The sequence below is a fragment of the Sciurus vulgaris genome (assembly GCF_902686455.1).
Source record: "Sciurus vulgaris genome assembly, chromosome: 3".
Lineage (NCBI taxonomy): Eukaryota > Metazoa > Chordata > Mammalia > Rodentia > Sciuridae > Sciurus > Sciurus vulgaris.
The window spans coordinates 20689114-20705545 of record NC_136463.1 but is presented as its reverse complement, the minus strand read 5'-3'; the positions used below and the strand labels follow the sequence as shown (position 1 = coordinate 20705545).

General features: G+C 54.8%; 2 protein-coding genes across 6 annotated transcripts; one reads left to right on the top strand and one right to left on the bottom strand.

Moving 5' to 3' along the window:
- Positions 1-804: 804 nt before the first annotated feature.
- TUBG2 (tubulin gamma 2) lies at positions 805-6988 on the top strand. Its single transcript, XM_079132840.1, has 11 exons — positions 805-1107; positions 1390-1502; positions 1697-1864; positions 2160-2228; positions 2638-2717; positions 3091-3217; positions 4436-4522; positions 4618-4767; positions 5196-5348; positions 5429-5590; positions 5911-6988. Exons 1-11 carry the CDS (start codon positions 1059-1061, stop codon positions 6106-6108), a joined length of 1356 nt encoding a protein of 451 aa, XP_078988966.1. The 5' UTR covers positions 805-1058; the 3' UTR covers positions 6109-6988.
- A 144-nt stretch (positions 6989-7132) lies between these two features.
- PLEKHH3 (pleckstrin homology, MyTH4 and FERM domain containing H3) lies at positions 7133-15880 on the bottom strand. 5 transcript variants are annotated; one of them, XM_079132782.1, is made up of 13 exons: positions 15252-15880; positions 13221-13276; positions 12664-12743; positions 12369-12560; positions 12126-12283; positions 11900-12020; positions 10871-11177; positions 10120-10327; positions 9814-9941; positions 9389-9521; positions 8729-9187; positions 8258-8449; positions 7133-7563 (listed from the first exon to the last, which is right to left on the bottom strand). In XM_079132782.1, exons 1-13 carry the CDS (start codon positions 15411-15413, stop codon positions 7387-7389), a joined length of 2373 nt encoding a protein of 790 aa, XP_078988908.1. In that variant the 5' UTR covers positions 15414-15880; the 3' UTR covers positions 7133-7386. The 5 variants fall into 5 exon arrangements, 4 of the variants coding, with proteins under 4 accessions (XP_078988908.1, XP_078988907.1, XP_078988906.1 ...); XM_079132781.1 differs by having other exon boundaries at positions 9805-9941; positions 15252-15878; XM_079132780.1 differs by lacking the exon at positions 15252-15880 and adding an exon at positions 14666-15218.
- Positions 15881-16432: the final 552 nt, after the last annotated feature.

Sequence of the window (16432 nt, the reverse complement as noted above, 5' to 3'; positions counted from 1 at the left end):
GTGAAAAAGGGGAAAGCAACCCAAGTGTTTACTGAGGGATGAATAGAAAAAATATGGTAAATGCATACAATGGAATATTATTCAGCCTTAAAAAGGAAGGAAGCTCTGATACAAACTATAAAATGGAGGAATCTTGAAGCATTTTGCTAAGTGAAAGAAGCCAGACATAAAAGGACAAACACGGTATGTTTCCTTTTAGGTATGTGGAGGAGTCAGATTCATAGAAAGTAGAATGGTGATTGCCAGGGGCGGCAGGGTGGGTGATTGCCAGGGGCAGCATGGAAAGTACAGAGCTTCAGTTTGGGAGGGTGAAGAAATGCTGAATGAAAACTGGACGATGGCCATGTTTACGCAACAATGTGAATATACTTAATGCCAAAGAACTGTATACTTACAAATGGTTAAAATGGTGAATTTTATGTTGTGTTTATTGTAACACCATTTAAAAAAAGATTTAAAATAAGAAAGTTGGGCTGGGGTTGTGGTTCAGTGGTACAGCGCTTGCCTCGCACGCGTGGGGCACTGGGATCAATCCTCAGAACCACATAAATAAATAAAATAAAGGTATTGTGTACAGCTACAACTAACAAAAATTAAAAGAAGGAAGTTGTCTTGAATTCTGTCCCTCGGCCTACCAGAGCCGGCAGAGTAGTTCACCTGCATATATGTGGGTAGTTAACTCCACACACCTGGACCGCGGCATCTGTCTGGCGCTCCTCCTTTCCCCTCCTCCACACCCAGCAGGCGACCCAGCCGGCCCCCACCCTGCCAAGTCTCGCTGCGCAGGCGCGGAACGGTGGACAGAAGGGGGCGTGGCCTCTGTCTGCGCCTGTGCTGAATTCCAGCTGCGACTGCAAAGGGAGAAAATGATGCCCAGGTTGGGCTCCGCGGCCCGCCGGCTGAAGCGGGGCCCACACTGCACACGCGCAGACCGAGTACCCGCGTCAAAAGACGAGGAGAGCGTGCGCTCCCCACGTCCTGCCCTCCAGGCTGCCAGGCATTCGTCTCAGCGGTGACTCCCGCCGGGCCAGGGCTGGCGCGCCCACGTCTGAACAGCGATGCCCCGGGAGATCATCACCCTGCAGCTGGGCCAGTGCGGCAACCAGAGTGAGCAAGCGAGCGCCGGGCCCCGCCAATCTCTGGTTCTGCCCCTTCGGGCCGCACTCAAATGCCTGGCACCCACCAGTCCCTCTTTCCCTTCCATGAACCCCCTACCCTACTGCGCATGATGACCTAGATCAAGAACTGCGCCTCCAGCCCTGAGCTGTGATGGCTCCCAGGCCCACCGCCTTGGGTCCACCCGCTGAGTGTGACTGCCTCTGAGACTAACGCTGGGCTCCTCAGGCCTTACGGCTCTAGCAGACCCGGGCGTCTTCCCCCCTCCCCCAGTTGGGTTCGAGTTCTGGAAACAGCTGTGCGCCGAGCATGGTATCAACCCCGAGGGCATCGTGGAGGAGTTCGCCACCGAGGGCACTGACCGCAAGGACGTCTTTTTCTACCAGGTGCCCTCAGCGACTTGGCCAAGGCCCGCAGTGGCCCAGGGGGCCTGAAGGGAAGGGCAGTGGCCTGGTACTGGGAAACCTGCTGGGCAGAATAGCCAGGGCGGCTGTTTGAGGAGGGAGGGTCAGCAGAGCCAGAGATGGGAGAACTTGGTTCACTCTAGCTGATTGAGCTCCTCCTGGATTCCTCTGGACAGGCAGATGATGAGCATTACATCCCGCGGGCAGTGCTGCTGGACCTGGAGCCCCGGGTGATCCATTCCATCCTCAACTCTCCATATGCCAAGCTCTATAATCCAGAGAACATCTACCTGTCAGAACATGGAGGAGGAGCTGGCAACAACTGGGCCAGGGGATTCTCTCAGGTGTCCATCCCCGAGAGACTCTTGATATTCCCACCCTGGGGCAAGGCAGGATCAAACCATCTGGGAATTTGACCAGACTAGATTGACAGTAAACAAGAGACAAATGGATACCCTGACATGACAGAAACTAGGGAATGACTTATGCGAATTTTGTGCAAATCATTCACAAAGTGCATTTCTGGGTTCAGTACGACCCCCAGGCTCTACTTCAGGGTGGGAACAATGTCCCAGGGTAGAGTTCTCTGTATTGACAAGAGAATCTTCAGCCTGACGTGCCCTTCCCATGTCTACACAGGGTGAGAAAATCCATGAAGATATCTTTGATATCATAGACCGAGAAGCAGATGGAAGTGACAGTCTAGAGGTGAGGGCCTCCCCACTGAAGAGGGCTGGGGGAAAGGTCAGGAGGTGACCTGAACAGGTTAATGCAATGGGGATAATTCAATTCAAGACCATTGGGGGACTGGTGATGTAGTTCAGTGGTAGAACACTTGCCTAGCCTGTGGTAGGCTGTGGGTTTGATCCCCAGCAACTGGGGCAGGAAGGTTGGCATCAGATATGGAACATAGAAAATAAGGTACAGTCCTTGTTCTCAAGGGAGTCATAGCCTGGGTGGCATCAGCTCCTTGTGCATGGAATTGATTCAGCCTTTTCAAGTTCTAAACCTTCCAAGGAGCCTTGTCCTGATGGACACAGAGGAAACCTTGAGACACGGGTGTGTTGGAAGTAGGGAATGAGGCAAGTATAAAGCTGCTCCATCTCTCCCCTTGCAGGGCTTTGTGCTGTGCCACTCCATCGCTGGAGGGACAGGTTCTGGCCTAGGCTCCTATCTCCTGGAGCGACTCAATGACAGGTAAACCTGCATTTGAGAAGACATTAGCCCTAGTTCCCTAGGTAAAGTCTTTACATGTTTTCACTTTTTTTCTTGTGAGTTGGTGGGTCTGCCACAACCCCCTCTGCTTTGAGTTCATAGGGACAAACCCACCCAGGGAATACCTTGGAAGCAGTAACTGTCAGAAAAGGAGGTTAAGGGGAGGGGATATACAGGGTTTGATACTTGTGGCTTATTGGGGGGGGGCATAGTTCTTCTCTTACTCCTTTTGTATAAAACCTCAGTGGCAAATGAGTGGTCATTATTGTTCCTGGAGAAGACGGAGAGTGGCAGTCATGGGGGTCCATCCAATTCACTGTGCTACCCTCCCTTTTTTCCTCTTCCTTGTCCCCAGGTACCCCAAGAAGCTGGTACAGACATACTCAGTGTTCCCCAGCCAGGATGAGATGAGTGACGTGGTGGTCCAGCCCTACAACTCACTCCTCACACTTAAGAGGCTGACCCAGAACGCAGACTGCGTGGTGAGCAAAGGAAGAACAAGTTGGGAGCTTTGGCCTATCTTTGTAGACCTGTCACCTACACTTTGCCTTTTCCAAGTCCCTTTCCTTACAGAGAAAAGAGATCAACAAAGTCACACAGTATGTGGGCCAAACTATGCAGTAAGGTCCCAACTTCCAGGTTGCTTTCAGTCCTTTTAGGCAGCAAGACTCTCAACAAAGTGAATACACCTCCACCCCTACCAGTACCCTCATTTTGCCTACTCAGTTCCTACTCATGCTTGAACTCTTAACTCAAGGATCACTTCCTTAGCAAAACCTTCAGTGCCAAACGTGGTGGCACACCCCTGTAATCCCAGTGGCTCAGGAGGCTGAGACAGGAGGATCTCAAGTTCAAAGCTAGCTTCAGCAATGGTGAGGCACTAAGCAACTCAGCGAGACCTTGTGTCTCTGTATAAAAAATACAAAATAGGGCTGGGGATGTGGCACACTGGTCAAGTGCTCCTGAGTTCAATCCCCAGTACCAAAAAAGCAAAAACAAGCAAACAAACAACAACAACAAAACTCAGTAACTACCCAGTAAAGGTTAGGTTCCTTTGTATATATTTCAGGTTGTTAACTATATTTGTTTCATTTATTTATTTGGTGCTAAAGATTGAACCCAGGGCCATAAGCATGCTAAGCACATACTCACTGTGCTTACACTCTGAGCTTGTTGTTTTATATTTAATGCTTGTCTAGGCTGGGCATGGTGGTGCACACCTGTAGTCCCAGCAACTGGGAGGTTAAAGCGGGAGGGTTGCCATTTCAAGGCCAGCCTCAGCAATTTAGTGAGGTCCTGAGCAATTTAGCAGGACCTTGTCTCAAAAAGTAAAAAAATAAAAAGGGCTGGAGATGTGTTTCAATGGTTAAGCACCTCTGGGTTAAATCCCCACTACAAAAAAAAAAAAAAATGCCTGTCCCTTTGACCGAAATCCCAGTGACATCAAAGAGCATGCCTGTTTTATTCTCTGTGGTCTCTCTAGAGCCAGGCACTGTGAGTGGCACATGGGTGTACTCACATATTTGTTAACTGTCCTGTATGGTCCAAAAGTATATTGTGATGCCACAAAGACACTATTTTCCTTTTAAATTAAAAAAGGTACTTTCTGGTTTTGGAGTTTAGTAGAGATTGAGTTACATCTTATTTCTGTATCCCCTCTGCTCCTCAAAAAGGTGCCATGATACCCTTCTACCTTCCAGGTGGTGCTGGACAATACAGCCCTTAATCGGATTGCCACAGACCGCCTTCACATCCAGAACCCATCCTTCTCCCAGATCAACCAGCTGGTGAGCCCCCTCCAGAAACCCTACTTGCTGGAAGGCCATCTGGGAAGGGAGGTCCCATATGGGCCAAGACCCATGATACACACACCCGTTTCCAGGTGTCCACCATCATGTCGGCCAGCACCACCACCCTGCGCTACCCTGGCTACATGAACAATGACCTCATCGGCCTCATCGCCTCGCTCATTCCCACACCCCGGCTCCACTTCCTCATGACCGGTTATACCCCCCTCACCACAGACCAGTCAGTAAGAGCAGCCCTTAGTGTCCCAGCCAGGGCTGGCCTGGGCCCAGAGACACTGACCTTGCCTCTCTGTTCTCCCCTCTGTCCCAAGAGCTGTCCTTTGCAGTCCCCCAAGGTTCTTGCTCAGGGACTGGCAGGAAGCATGCCATTTGCCTGCTGACTTGTCTCCACCTTCCTTAAGCCTTTGGCTCCTGCAGCAACTGGGTGGGATGGGGTTGCTTCTGCTCCTGTGCTGGAGCATGAATCTGCTTAGCGGAGGAGGGCTAAGATCCTATTCCTGCCTCAGAGATTCAGGGTAGACCTGAACCTATAGACATGCCCCCAGAGATACCACAGCACCCCAAGTCTGATGGGGACATGTGTTGGCTCGTCTTGTGGACTGGACTGTGCCTTGAGTGCCAGCCTGGTCCCTGTGACCCACCTTACCCTCAGGTGGCCAGCGTGAGGAAGACCACAGTCCTGGATGTCATGAGGCGGCTGCTGCAGCCTAAGAATGTGATGGTGTCCACAGGCCGGGACCGCCAGACCAACCACTGCTACATCGCCATCCTCAACATCATCCAGGGAGAGGTGGACCCCACCCAGGTAGGTGAGGCCCCTTTGCCCTGTCCCCGAACCTCAGGGTAGAGGAGTGGCCCCCACCAGTGCTCCCGTGCCCGCCCCAGGTGCACAAGAGCCTGCAGAGGATCCGTGAACGGAAGTTGGCCAACTTCATCCCCTGGGGCCCAGCCAGCATCCAGGTGGCCCTGTCGAGGAAGTCCCCCTACCTGCCCTCAGCTCACCGGGTCAGCGGGCTCATGATGGCCAACCACACCAGTATCTCCTCAGTGAGTCCAGTCTTGCTGTTACTACTCTGTTTACTATCTACCTTCATCAAATTCTCCCAGTCCATTCCTTTTTTTTTTGTTGTTTTTTCTTTTGGCAGTACATGGGTTTGAACTGACCTATGCCCCCAGTCTTATATTTTAGAGACAGGGTCTCACCAAGTTCAAGGCCCAGGCTGGCCTTGAATCTGTGATCCTCCTATCTACAACCTCCCAAGTAGCTGGGATTATAGGCATGTGACACGGCACCCAACTTCCCCAGTCCATTCCTAATCCCCTGTCCTCTACTAGCTCCCATTCTGATCATTTCCTTCTTTTTTCAGCTCTTCGAAAGTTCCTGCCAGCAGTATGACAAGCTGTGGAAGCGGGGGGCCTTCCTGGAGCAGTTCCGCAAAGAGGACATCTTCAAGGACAATTTCGATGAGATGGACAGGTCCAGGGAGGTTGTTCAGGAGCTCATTGATGAGTACCATGCAGCAACACGACCAGACTATATATCCTGGGGCACCCAGGAGCAGTGATTTTCTTCTCTGCTCTTCCCCTTGTACAGGAAGCCCAGCTACCACCATGACTGATCCCTGTGATCCAACTTTACCCTGCTGGGCTCCCCAGGAACTAGCCCAATTTCCTCCCTTCCATTCCTGACCCTTGATATGCTGGTTCAGTTCAAATAAAGTAATAAAACTTGGCAGTGAATATAGTCAGGGTTTGATCTGTGACTATGGGGGATGATGATGAATCTTCAGTTTCCAAGTGAGTGATAGTAGGGTCGGCTTAATTTCCTCTAACTTCTTCCCATCTAGTCCAGGTCTTAGTGTGTCTATTTCCATTGAAACTGGCCATGAATCAGGCTGAAGTCAGCCCAGCTCTCAAGAGTACAGAGGGTTAATGAGGTTGCTGTCTCCTTAGTGCTTAAGCTCCTGCTTCAGAGTGGGTCAGTGTTGCTCCAGCCTCCTCCATTCAGCAAAGAGGATGTGGGATCTATGAAAGTAGGGCCTACTGTATTCTGAGCAGGTCAGAAAAGCTGGAACTCTGGATGCCCAGGGCCATCAGAGTCTCAGGAACTCAACCCAGTTCAACCCAACCTGATCAGCAGGACAGAACTTAGGAGTATGCTGTATTCATCCTGAGTTCTTTTTCTGTACTAGAGAAGTGTTTGGGTCTACATCCTGCCCCAAGCTTCTCTCCATTTCAAACCCAAAACAGTAGGCAGAACAAAGATGAACCCAAACAGGATCAGAAGCTGGACATCAGGGTAGGATATGGGCAGAACCAGTCTTAATGACTCACTGCCCTCCAGCCTCAGGGATACCATGGGGCCACCCCTATGCCACTCAATGGAGAAGAGAGGGTGAGTAATTGCCAGCTTCCAGTTCTGTCTTCTTGCCTGCCCCGCCCATCACCATATGGCAGAAAACTGGCTAAGAGGAGGTTAAATCCAGAAGGTCAAGGAGGGTGGAGCTCTGTGGTGTCCAGACTCCTTTCAGTGTCTGGTAAATCCTGGAGTGTGGGTGTCCCCAGGGGTGGAGCTCTGAGCTATGGTGCTCCAACTTGTCCCACTGAAAACACTCCCACAGGAAGGGTTTGTGTAAATAAAGAATTTTTTTTTTTTTTTTTGCTTCTCTTCTACAAATAAATTAAGAAACAAACTAGAAAATTGTCCACACCCATTGCAGACCTTGGGTATGGGGTCTGTACCCTGTCCCTGCAGGGCCAAAAGGGTCCATAGTCTCCTCAAATCTCAGAGTAGTCCTGGCCCAGGCTGGAGGGAAGAGGGGAGTCATGACCTCTTGGCAAGCTCAGTCCTGCAGCTGCCCCAAGCAGCCAGACTGTCCCTGGGGCTCATCCAGGCCTTGGTGCTGGCTGGGAGGGGAGGTGTCTGACAGGTCTTGGCATGGAGGAGCAGAGCTGCCGCAGGGCCTCTCGGGGGAGGGGTTGGCCAAGTAGGCATTCACCAGCTGCATGATCTCTTCCACCTAAGAGAGGGCAGAGGTCAGTGCCAGGGGCCACTAGGTTCTCTTCTTTTTCTCTTCTTTCATTCAGGCTCTAAGTCTCCAGCTTCTCTACCAGAGTTCTTCATGCTCTGGCTCCAGGCAACCTTTTCATCCTCATCATCCCTCTACTGGTGATTGAGCCCAGGAGAGTTTTACCACTGAGCCACACCCCCAGCCCTTATATTTTTGAGACAGGGCCTCACTAAATTGCTGAGGCTGGCCTCAAACTTATTCTCTGGCCTCAGGCTCCTGAGTCTCTGGGATTACAGGTGTGCTCCCCTATGCCCAGATCAGTCTTGCTTCTTTCTGCTCCTCTACCATGCCAAGTATACTCTCCTCTCTTGGACTCTGCAAGAGCAATTCCCTCTACCTGGAATGCGTTCCCCCAGATCTTCCTATGGCTAGCTTATATGTCATCCTCTTTGAGAATCTGGCTCTGACTACCTAATGCTATGTCCTCTACAGTCACTTCCTATCACATTACTCTTTCCTTTGTAGCATTTAAGCCTATTTTAAATGATCTTGGATTCTGTCTGATTCCTGTACTCTAAGCTCCTAGGAGCTTATCTTTGATCATAGTTGGCTCTCCAGTGCCTAGAGCTGTACCCATGATTGAGGGTCCATAGATGGTTCTTGATTTCCCTTCCCTTCTTCCATAACCCCTTTTCCCACTCACCTGGGGACTCTGCAGGAGAAGCTGACTCTCGCCCACCCTCAATGCTAGGGTTTGGGGGCCCATTAGCTGGCAGGCGGCCACATGACCATAGCTGACACTGTGGATGGGTTCTGTCTCACCAGGGCGGGAGAGGGACATGGCTTTGGCTCCCAGACCCAGGCATAGCTTCTGTGGAGCACCTCCGCCAGGTTCCTGCAGACAGATGGGCAGAGTCAGGGGGGAAGGAGGGGATTCTATAACATTCTTCTTGGTAGGGGGAAACGGTTGTGAGCAAGGAGTTCCCTGACCCCTCTATGATAAACAGTGAAGTATGGAGGGGGCTAAAATCCAGGAGGTGCAAGCCCCGCAGGGCTAGTGTCTCCTGGGGTTTGGAAGTAGTAAATGAAGTGACCCACAGTGGGGGCCTATGGCTCTGGGGCAAAGGTGTGGGGCTTGGGCCTCCAGAGTCCCCTTCTCCCTTCTCCCCCTCACCGTGCTCAGCTCCAGAACGTCATACCGAGCAGCGCCGAACCCCGGACACTGCGCCGCCAGAGCCAGGTAGGCAGCCATGGCCTCAGCTCGGCCCATGCCCCGTAACCGCTTCCAGCCGCCCAGCACAGCAGCAGCGGTGCGGGCGCCGCCTCCTCCCTCCCGAGCTGCGCTTCCCGCTGTACGGCAGGCCCCTCCGCGCCGAGCCCGCTCCGCCCGCCTCTTGGCCAGGCTGGGGCTCCAGAGTGCCCCGGCCAGCAGGGCGGCTGAGGGAGGCGGCCTGGGAGTTGGGCGGGGTGGAACTTCGTGCGGCGGGGTCGGGGGCGGCAGCAGGCGGTCTAGGCGCGGCAGAGGCACCCGCGGGGAGAAGTCCCGGTGCAGGCTCTGCAGGCGCAGCGCCGCCAGGGCGCGCAGCGTGTCGTCGGGCGGCGGTGGCCGGCCGCGCAGCAGCAGAGCATGAGCCTGCAAGGGAGGCACGGGCGTCAGTCATGCATGGCGACTATACTGTAGCTAAAACACCTCGGAGTATGGAGCCAAAGATCTTAGTTAAGGGTTCAGGAATGGTCTCCCGTGGGGTTGCCGTAATGATTCATTGGAATGGCCCAGAAAAAGAGATCCGGCGTAGACCCTGTATTCGAAGACGTGATGGCGGGAGATCCTCACCTGCTCAAAAAGGAAAGGCAGTTCGTGACTATCTGGGGACAGTCCCTCAGGGTGCAGAGGTCCGTGAAGACGCAGACACAGTCTCCACCCGGAGTCGGGTGAGTCTTCCAGTCCGGCTTCCTCTGCGGCTAAACTGCAGAAGAAAAAAGAGCGTAAGGCAATGGGGAAACAGGGCCCAGCAGCTTGGGAAAGGGGCAGGACAAATGTGGGGGCGTGGCCATATGTTTGGGGCTGGGCCCCGGAAGAGTGGCCCATAGAGGTGAGCGTAGAAGTCAGATTGCACACAGTTCGGTCTGCGGGTATGGACTCTGTATGTAAATCACAGAACAAGGGGCAAGTGCTCAATAAGTGTTTGCTTAGTGATTTAAGCTGAGGAGATGGATTAATACAGAACAGTTCTGGGGCTGGACATTTACTTCTCAAACCTGGTGAGCACGTCTGCCACGAGAGTCCCCCCAGCCAGGGCTCGTTCCTGGGCACCACGCTGTTCGTACAACGCAAATACGTTGCGGCTCCGGGCCAAACCCAGACGTCCCACCAGCTCTCGAGCCACCTAGAGGGAAGACGGTCTTGCCAATATTCTGGGAAATACGTCTCTTAGTCCTGACACCATCATTAACCCACTTATTGAAATAAGGAATCAGAGCCTAGCGGTCAACTCAGGATCAAGGAAAACCAGGTACGAGAACCTCGAAGGAAGGGTTAGGGAAACTAGGGGCCTTTGGCCTCACCTCCCCCGCTGTCGTGTGGGAGTCAATGGCCACAGGGCAGGCACCAGCTCCGGGACAGTGCACGGTGCACAACAGTTCCTGTCGTTGGCTTAGTGCGGAAATCTCTGCCAGTGATGGCACCAGCTCTCGGCCTCGCGTCCGGCCCAGCGCTTTCCGGATGAAGCGCGCATATTCCGCTAGTTCCGAGTTCGGGAGTGCCTGCTCCGTCCTGTGTTAAGAGGAATCCAAGGATCAGTGCTCCAAGGGCTTTCCTCCTTCCCTTACTTCCCCTTCCATCCCTCCCTCTCCCCTTCTTGTAGTAATGGTTTATTTCTTCTAGTCAATTTTCTCCTCTCCAACTCAAGTTCCTTGAAGGCAGACTGTCTCCGGTGCTTCGCATGGAGTTAAATCACTTTCGATCTTCTGGCAGCTCTCTCCCAACTGTCCCCGCCCACTTCCGACAGTCTCCTGATGTTCCTCCCCGCTGAAATCCAAAACTGGACCACATTGCTGTGCTTTCCTAAACCATGGTGCTGGCCTGCATAACCGAGGAAAAGCAGCCTTTTTATAATTCCTTCGCCCAAAGGGGGTGCCTTATTGTAATTCCTTTGCTCACAAATGGGATATGATCTTGCAATTCGCACAAAGGCAGGGGATAAATCCCTTCTCTTCATCTAGGTTCCTCATGTTAACTCCCTTACAAAAGCCTGTAGTTCTCTCCCAGCCCTGTCACTCCTTTGCCTTAGCCTTACACCTTCTCCTCTCCTCTCACCTCTCCAAATGCCCCAGGAGGTGACCCCGTACAGCTCCCCCAGGCCGGAAGGTGCAGCTCATACAGGTGAGGAGCTGCCAGTACCGCAGGGTTGCAGGGTCTTGGGTAGCAGGGAGCCCAGGAGGACCTGCAGGGCCTGAGGTCTGCTTAGCCAGCTGCAGGAAGAGTTCATCCCGGAGTGCAGGCAGGTCCCTGCAGGTTTGGAGCACACCCTGCATCAGGGGCCCTGGGCGGCGTGCCCCCTCCAGTGCCTGGAGCGCAAGGAACAGCCGCACCGCCTCCTCTCGCAAGGGTGCGTAGCCTGGACCTGCGGGAGGGTGGGGGCGGAGGGACGGTTTGGAGAGGGGACACAGAGGTGCACCCTGGGAGGAAGGTGCAAACCAAGGGAAGGTCAGAAGGAGTATAATGGGAACAGGGGTGGCAAGAAGGGGAGGGTACGAATGACAGGAAGAGTGAAGGGAAAGCAATGGTCCCACAAAGCCAAACTCTCAACCCCTGCCTCCCAAGAATCCTCTCTCTCTACCCTCCTAAACCTGGACTTTGAGTTAATATGATAGAGAGAAAAACTAAGGAAAGTAGTTTTAAACCCCAAATTCTGTAACTGGGAGAAATCCTCTAGCTTTAGCACCCAGATGAGTCACTACACCCTTTTGGGGAAAGGTATAGCTGAATGAGGCAAGCACATTCTCCCTAAGAGATTTTTTTTTCCTATTATTTGTAAAGGTAATATAACATGATCTTAAGAGTATAATTTAAAAAATAGAAGAGAAAGGATAAAAATCCCTGAAGGAACATCAATGGTCAGAATGAGGTCTTTTAGAGAAAATGGTCACAAAGGACTTTTTTTTCTGTTCTGAATTCCCTCTCTTCCACCCTGGTCAGCTTATAGTTTCACCTTCATCCTTTAAAAAGCATCGTTCTGGGTAGGTCCCTTGAAGATTCTTAGGTCCCTGCCAATTAAGGCATTCAGATTCTTACCTATGATCTACCCCATCCCATCCAAGGAACCTGGGCCACAGGAGTACTCACCAGGGGCACTGACTCCATAGGGCAGGGGCAGAAGTGGGGCATACAAGGCTCCACTGGTGTGCCTCAGAATCGGGTTCCGACGGTAGATGAGGGCCACTGCCTCTGGATCCCCGCAACTCTCCTAGAGGCCAGGAAAAGGGTTACCCTGATGGAGAAGGGAGTTCCCGTGCCCAGAAAGCTTCAGGTTCACCATCCTCTAGGCTCTTAGAGGAGACCTCTCTCTCACCTGTATGTCCCTGAGCAATAGCTGGGTGGGGGTCTCTAGCGGGGCCTTAGAAGAGATCACTTCTCGCAAGGCCACCCCCCAGCGCTCGGCCTCCGCCTGGCGTGGGGAGCAGAGGCGGACGCTGTGTTTCCGGCCAGACACAGTCACTGACCACAGACCTGGTGGAAAGTGAGACCGCGGAGGGCAATCAGGGCCAGTTGTCACTCCTGCCAGGAAGGTAGGAGGGTTCCCAAGAAGTCTCACCGGTCTCCTTGGGCTTGCGCTCTGGGCCAGTCACCGAACACAGGCTGGTAAGCACGAGACTCCCGAGGCGTCGAGCGCCCTTCCCGCTGCTGCTGAAGTGGTCCAGAGAATCACGAGTGAGCACAAACCAGGCTCTGCGCGGGGGCAGCCATGGCCGTGCCCCTCCTCCGCGGGGCTCGCGGTACAGCCACCCTAGGATAGAAGGAGGGCAAAGGGATCAGCCCGAGGAGATATTATCCATAATTTGGAGGGTTGCGACAGGGGGGCCTCCAGAGTGCACTGAGGGAGTCCCCACCTTTCACAACGACGTCAGGGTCCTCCTCCGCCAGACCCTTTTCTGGAATGAGGCTCCAAGTCTCCTCCCAGCTCTGGAGCCTGGGTCAGAAATGAAGAGTTGAGTGAAGCTGCTGGACCTCCACTCCGCCTCCAGGGGGCTCCTCAGTAGGGGCTCCCCAGGCTGTGATGGGTGCTTGCTCCTAAGCTGGGCACCCCTCCTCCAGGCTGTGGGAACCGCAGGGCCGTTCTGACCTTGCACCAGAAATAGCTGGAACCCCCCCACCTTCCTCCCCACGCCCCCAGCCGGACCGCCCCCCGGGACCCCGGCCAAACCACAGCGTCCGGTGGCGTTGGGCCTCTCCCTTATTGCACAACCCGGTGAGGGAAGACCACAAGGATGCGTCCCCGAGAACCGGCTGGGGTCTCAAAACTAAGAAAGGGGCTGGGGTTGAGGCTCAGTGGTACAGCACTTGCCTAGCATATGTGAGGCACTGGGTTCGATCCTTAGCATCACATAATTAACAACATAAAGTTAAAAAAAACAAAACAACCTATGAATGAAGAGGGGAGATTCACCTGTCGGAGACTGCCCCGCTCCTCGCAGGTTGAGTCAGCGTCACGTCCAGGGGATTCTGGAAAGATAGGCAAGGAAACTCTCAGTGTCAGAGCCCTCCCTGCCCAATGTCCGTGACTTCTGCTTCTAGGACAGTGTTGCTCAGGGGGTCGAGGAAGAAATAAAGGAGTTGGGTAGTGACCGGGCAGAATGAGCTGGAGCCGCTCCGAGATCGCCTCCACACTCGCTGTCTATGCAAACAAGCTCTACAGAACAGCTAAGAAGTCAAAGCTCCCACCTTTTTCCATCACCCTTTCAAGATGCAATGGGGTCAGGTGGGGTGGAAAGAGTCCTGGACAGGGAGTCAGGAGACCTGGGGTCTAATACGGGCCAGACCACTAACTCACTGTGCCAACTCCCCTCCCACTTCTGCGCTTTAGTCTTCCCATCTTTGAAACACCAGAGGTGGACCAAGTCCCTTCTCTCTCTGGCAGCCTGGAAGTCACTCCTTCCTCCTCATTTTTCCTTCACCCATTTTGCCTTGCTGGCCAGGAGAAGGCAGGTGGTGGGCACAGAGATGAATGCAGGGAGTTCAAGAGCTTGGTACATTCGCCCACAGACACTCCTGAGATTCAGGGGAGAGCAGAGATCCTGCCTCTTTGCTGGGGTTCTGGAAAGGCAGGCCAGGCTGAAAAATAGCACACATTTTCCAGGCCAGGTGTGGTTTGAGATTTTGCCCTTCTCTAAATCATCACATCCTTACTGGCTCTCCTGGAACTTCAGCTGCAGACTGGGGTCTGAGAGAGGCCTCAAACCCAACCCAAAGCCAAGTCAGGCAGGAATTGTGCCATGGTCCCACTGCGCCCAGACGGCTAGAGAGCCAGGAGGGAGGAGGAGGGGAAGGGAGACCAGGGACACCTGTCCCTAAGCTGCGAGGAGGAGGGGGTGGAGGTGGAGTATGAGGGAGGCAATGGCTTGGTTGACAGAGCAGACCCTGCCCAGACTGGAAGCATGGGGATGCCTGAGTCCTGTGCCTTCCCTAGAAATACATTCACCTATTTTCTGGAGGGTCTGGGCAGAGCTTTCATCCGCAGCGCCAGAGGGGCAGGTACTGATCACCCCCTTAGACTCACCCGGATAATCGCAGTCCCCTGCTTCCCTCCTCTCCCCCCTCTATATTTATCTGCCCTCTGCCTCGCCAGGTGCTGGCGCAGGCCCCAGTAGCACCCCGCCCCACCCGGGCACTGAGCCACAGAGCCTGCTGGGGACCCCTGAGGGGGATGGGAATCTGACCCAGGCCACAGCACATGAGAGTTTGATTGCCAGGGTATAGTAGCATGGGAAAGGGCAGTCAGGGATGGAGGTCTGCCACATCAGTTGTGCCTCAGTTACACGAAGGGGAGATTTGACAAAACCCAGCATCCAAGAGTTCCCCACTGTCCCCTCAGGGATTTCCCAGGAGCCTCACCAGGGAAGGCCGAAAGTTCTGTCCTGAGTGGCAGGGTAATGACGAGAGATCCTCAAAGGGCCACAGCCCCCAGCTCACAGTCCTTGGGGTCCTCACCGCGGACCCCAATCCTAGGATGCCTTCGCCCCCTCGCCCAGGTCCCAGTGGAGGGAGCTCCCGCATCTGGCCCCAGCGCTCACCAACTTGGAGCAGAGGGGACCCAGGAGTTCGAGCCGCCCAGCCGGCCTCGCCACATTCTTTGGCGCTGGCGGAGGCGGAAGGAGACGGGATGGGACGCGAGCCCGGCAGGGAAGGGAGAGGCAGAGGCAGGGCCAGGTCGCGCCGCGCCACGCGTGACGCCTCCCTTGCCTCCGGGCGCCCAGCAGGTGGACAGCGCCCTGTGTGCAGCGCTAGGCCCACAGGCACATCCCAAGTAGGGCTGCTCCTTGAGCTCCTGGGGGCTCTGGCCTCCATGCAAGAATCTCTCCCACATCCTCAGTTTGCCAAGAGCGCAGCGTTTGGCTGGAGTCTGGAGTGGGATCAGGCATGACCGCCGGTTGTAGTGAGAGTGATTGAGACAAGGCTACAAATCCCCCAAGGGACTTACCCTCCCGCCGCCCGCTGGACTCGGGGTCCGTAGCTCAAAGGTCTCCTCGTCTTCGTCCTCGTCCCCGTCCCCGCTAAGCTCGCCGTCACCATAGTCCCGGTGCAGAAGAGTGAAGCCTCGACGGCAGCAGAGGAGCCACCACAACCCCCCCGGGAGAGGCATCCGGGCGAGCAGACGGGGGATGGGGGCCCGGGCAGCCGAGGCCAAGCAGCAGGGGATCGGAGAAACTGGCGGGGCTCCGACCCAAACGGGAGAAAGATGAGGCGGTTGGAGGTGGGAGAAGGGGTCAGGGAGGAAGCAATGTCCAGGGCTAGGGTGCAAGGGGACGCTAGCTAGAGCCTGCAATGGGCTCAATGTCTGCGCCCCTGTAGGGGGAGGGGGGAAGGAGTCCAGGGCCTGGGGGGAACAGGGAGCAATGTCCGGAGCAGGGAAGTAGTGTCCGTTGTAGTGTCCAGCCCTGTGGGGGGCAGTGTCCGGTGCAGTGTCGAGGTGGGCAGTTGTCCAAGCTCCTGGGAGGGTCGTGTCCGGTAGGGCGTCCGGTGGCCGGGGCCCCGGCGGCGCGCGCTGCGCTCCCTGCAGCCCCGGGACTGGCGCGCTGGGGGCGCGAGCACAGCTCCGACCCCGCCTCCCCAACCCCCTCCCCCTTGTGCCCCCCCTTCCCTCCTGTTTCTCTCCTCCCTTCTTTACAGGGCAGGGTCCACGTTTCGTCACAGCCTCCTCCGCCCAATCCCCGTGCCTGGAGCCGGGCGCGGTCACCAATCACAAGCTGGAAACTGCGGCGGGTTGCATCATGTGCCTTTGGCTGGGTGACAGCGGGAAGGGGCGGGGGAAACAGGGAGGGAGGGGGCGGTACGGTGTTAACCACGCCCCAACCTCTGAGGTCGGCGGCGGGGTGCCAGTGACGTCACGGAGGCCCGCCTTCAAGTTCTTGTTTTAACTCTTGGCTCACCAACCAGCAAAATTAAAAACCCTCGAGCTCTGGAGAACGAAGGGCATAGAGTTGAAGGGAAGCCCGATTGCTGCGCTCTGAAACCCTGTCTCCTCTCAGGGTCCCTGGGAAAGGGAAGAGCTTTAACCACCGCGAGGGTGTCCAGACCTGAACCAGACCCAGCTCTAAAGGCGACCTTGCACCCCTGGAGTTAAGAAGTCCAGTTCCTAGATCTGAGTCACCTCATTTTTTA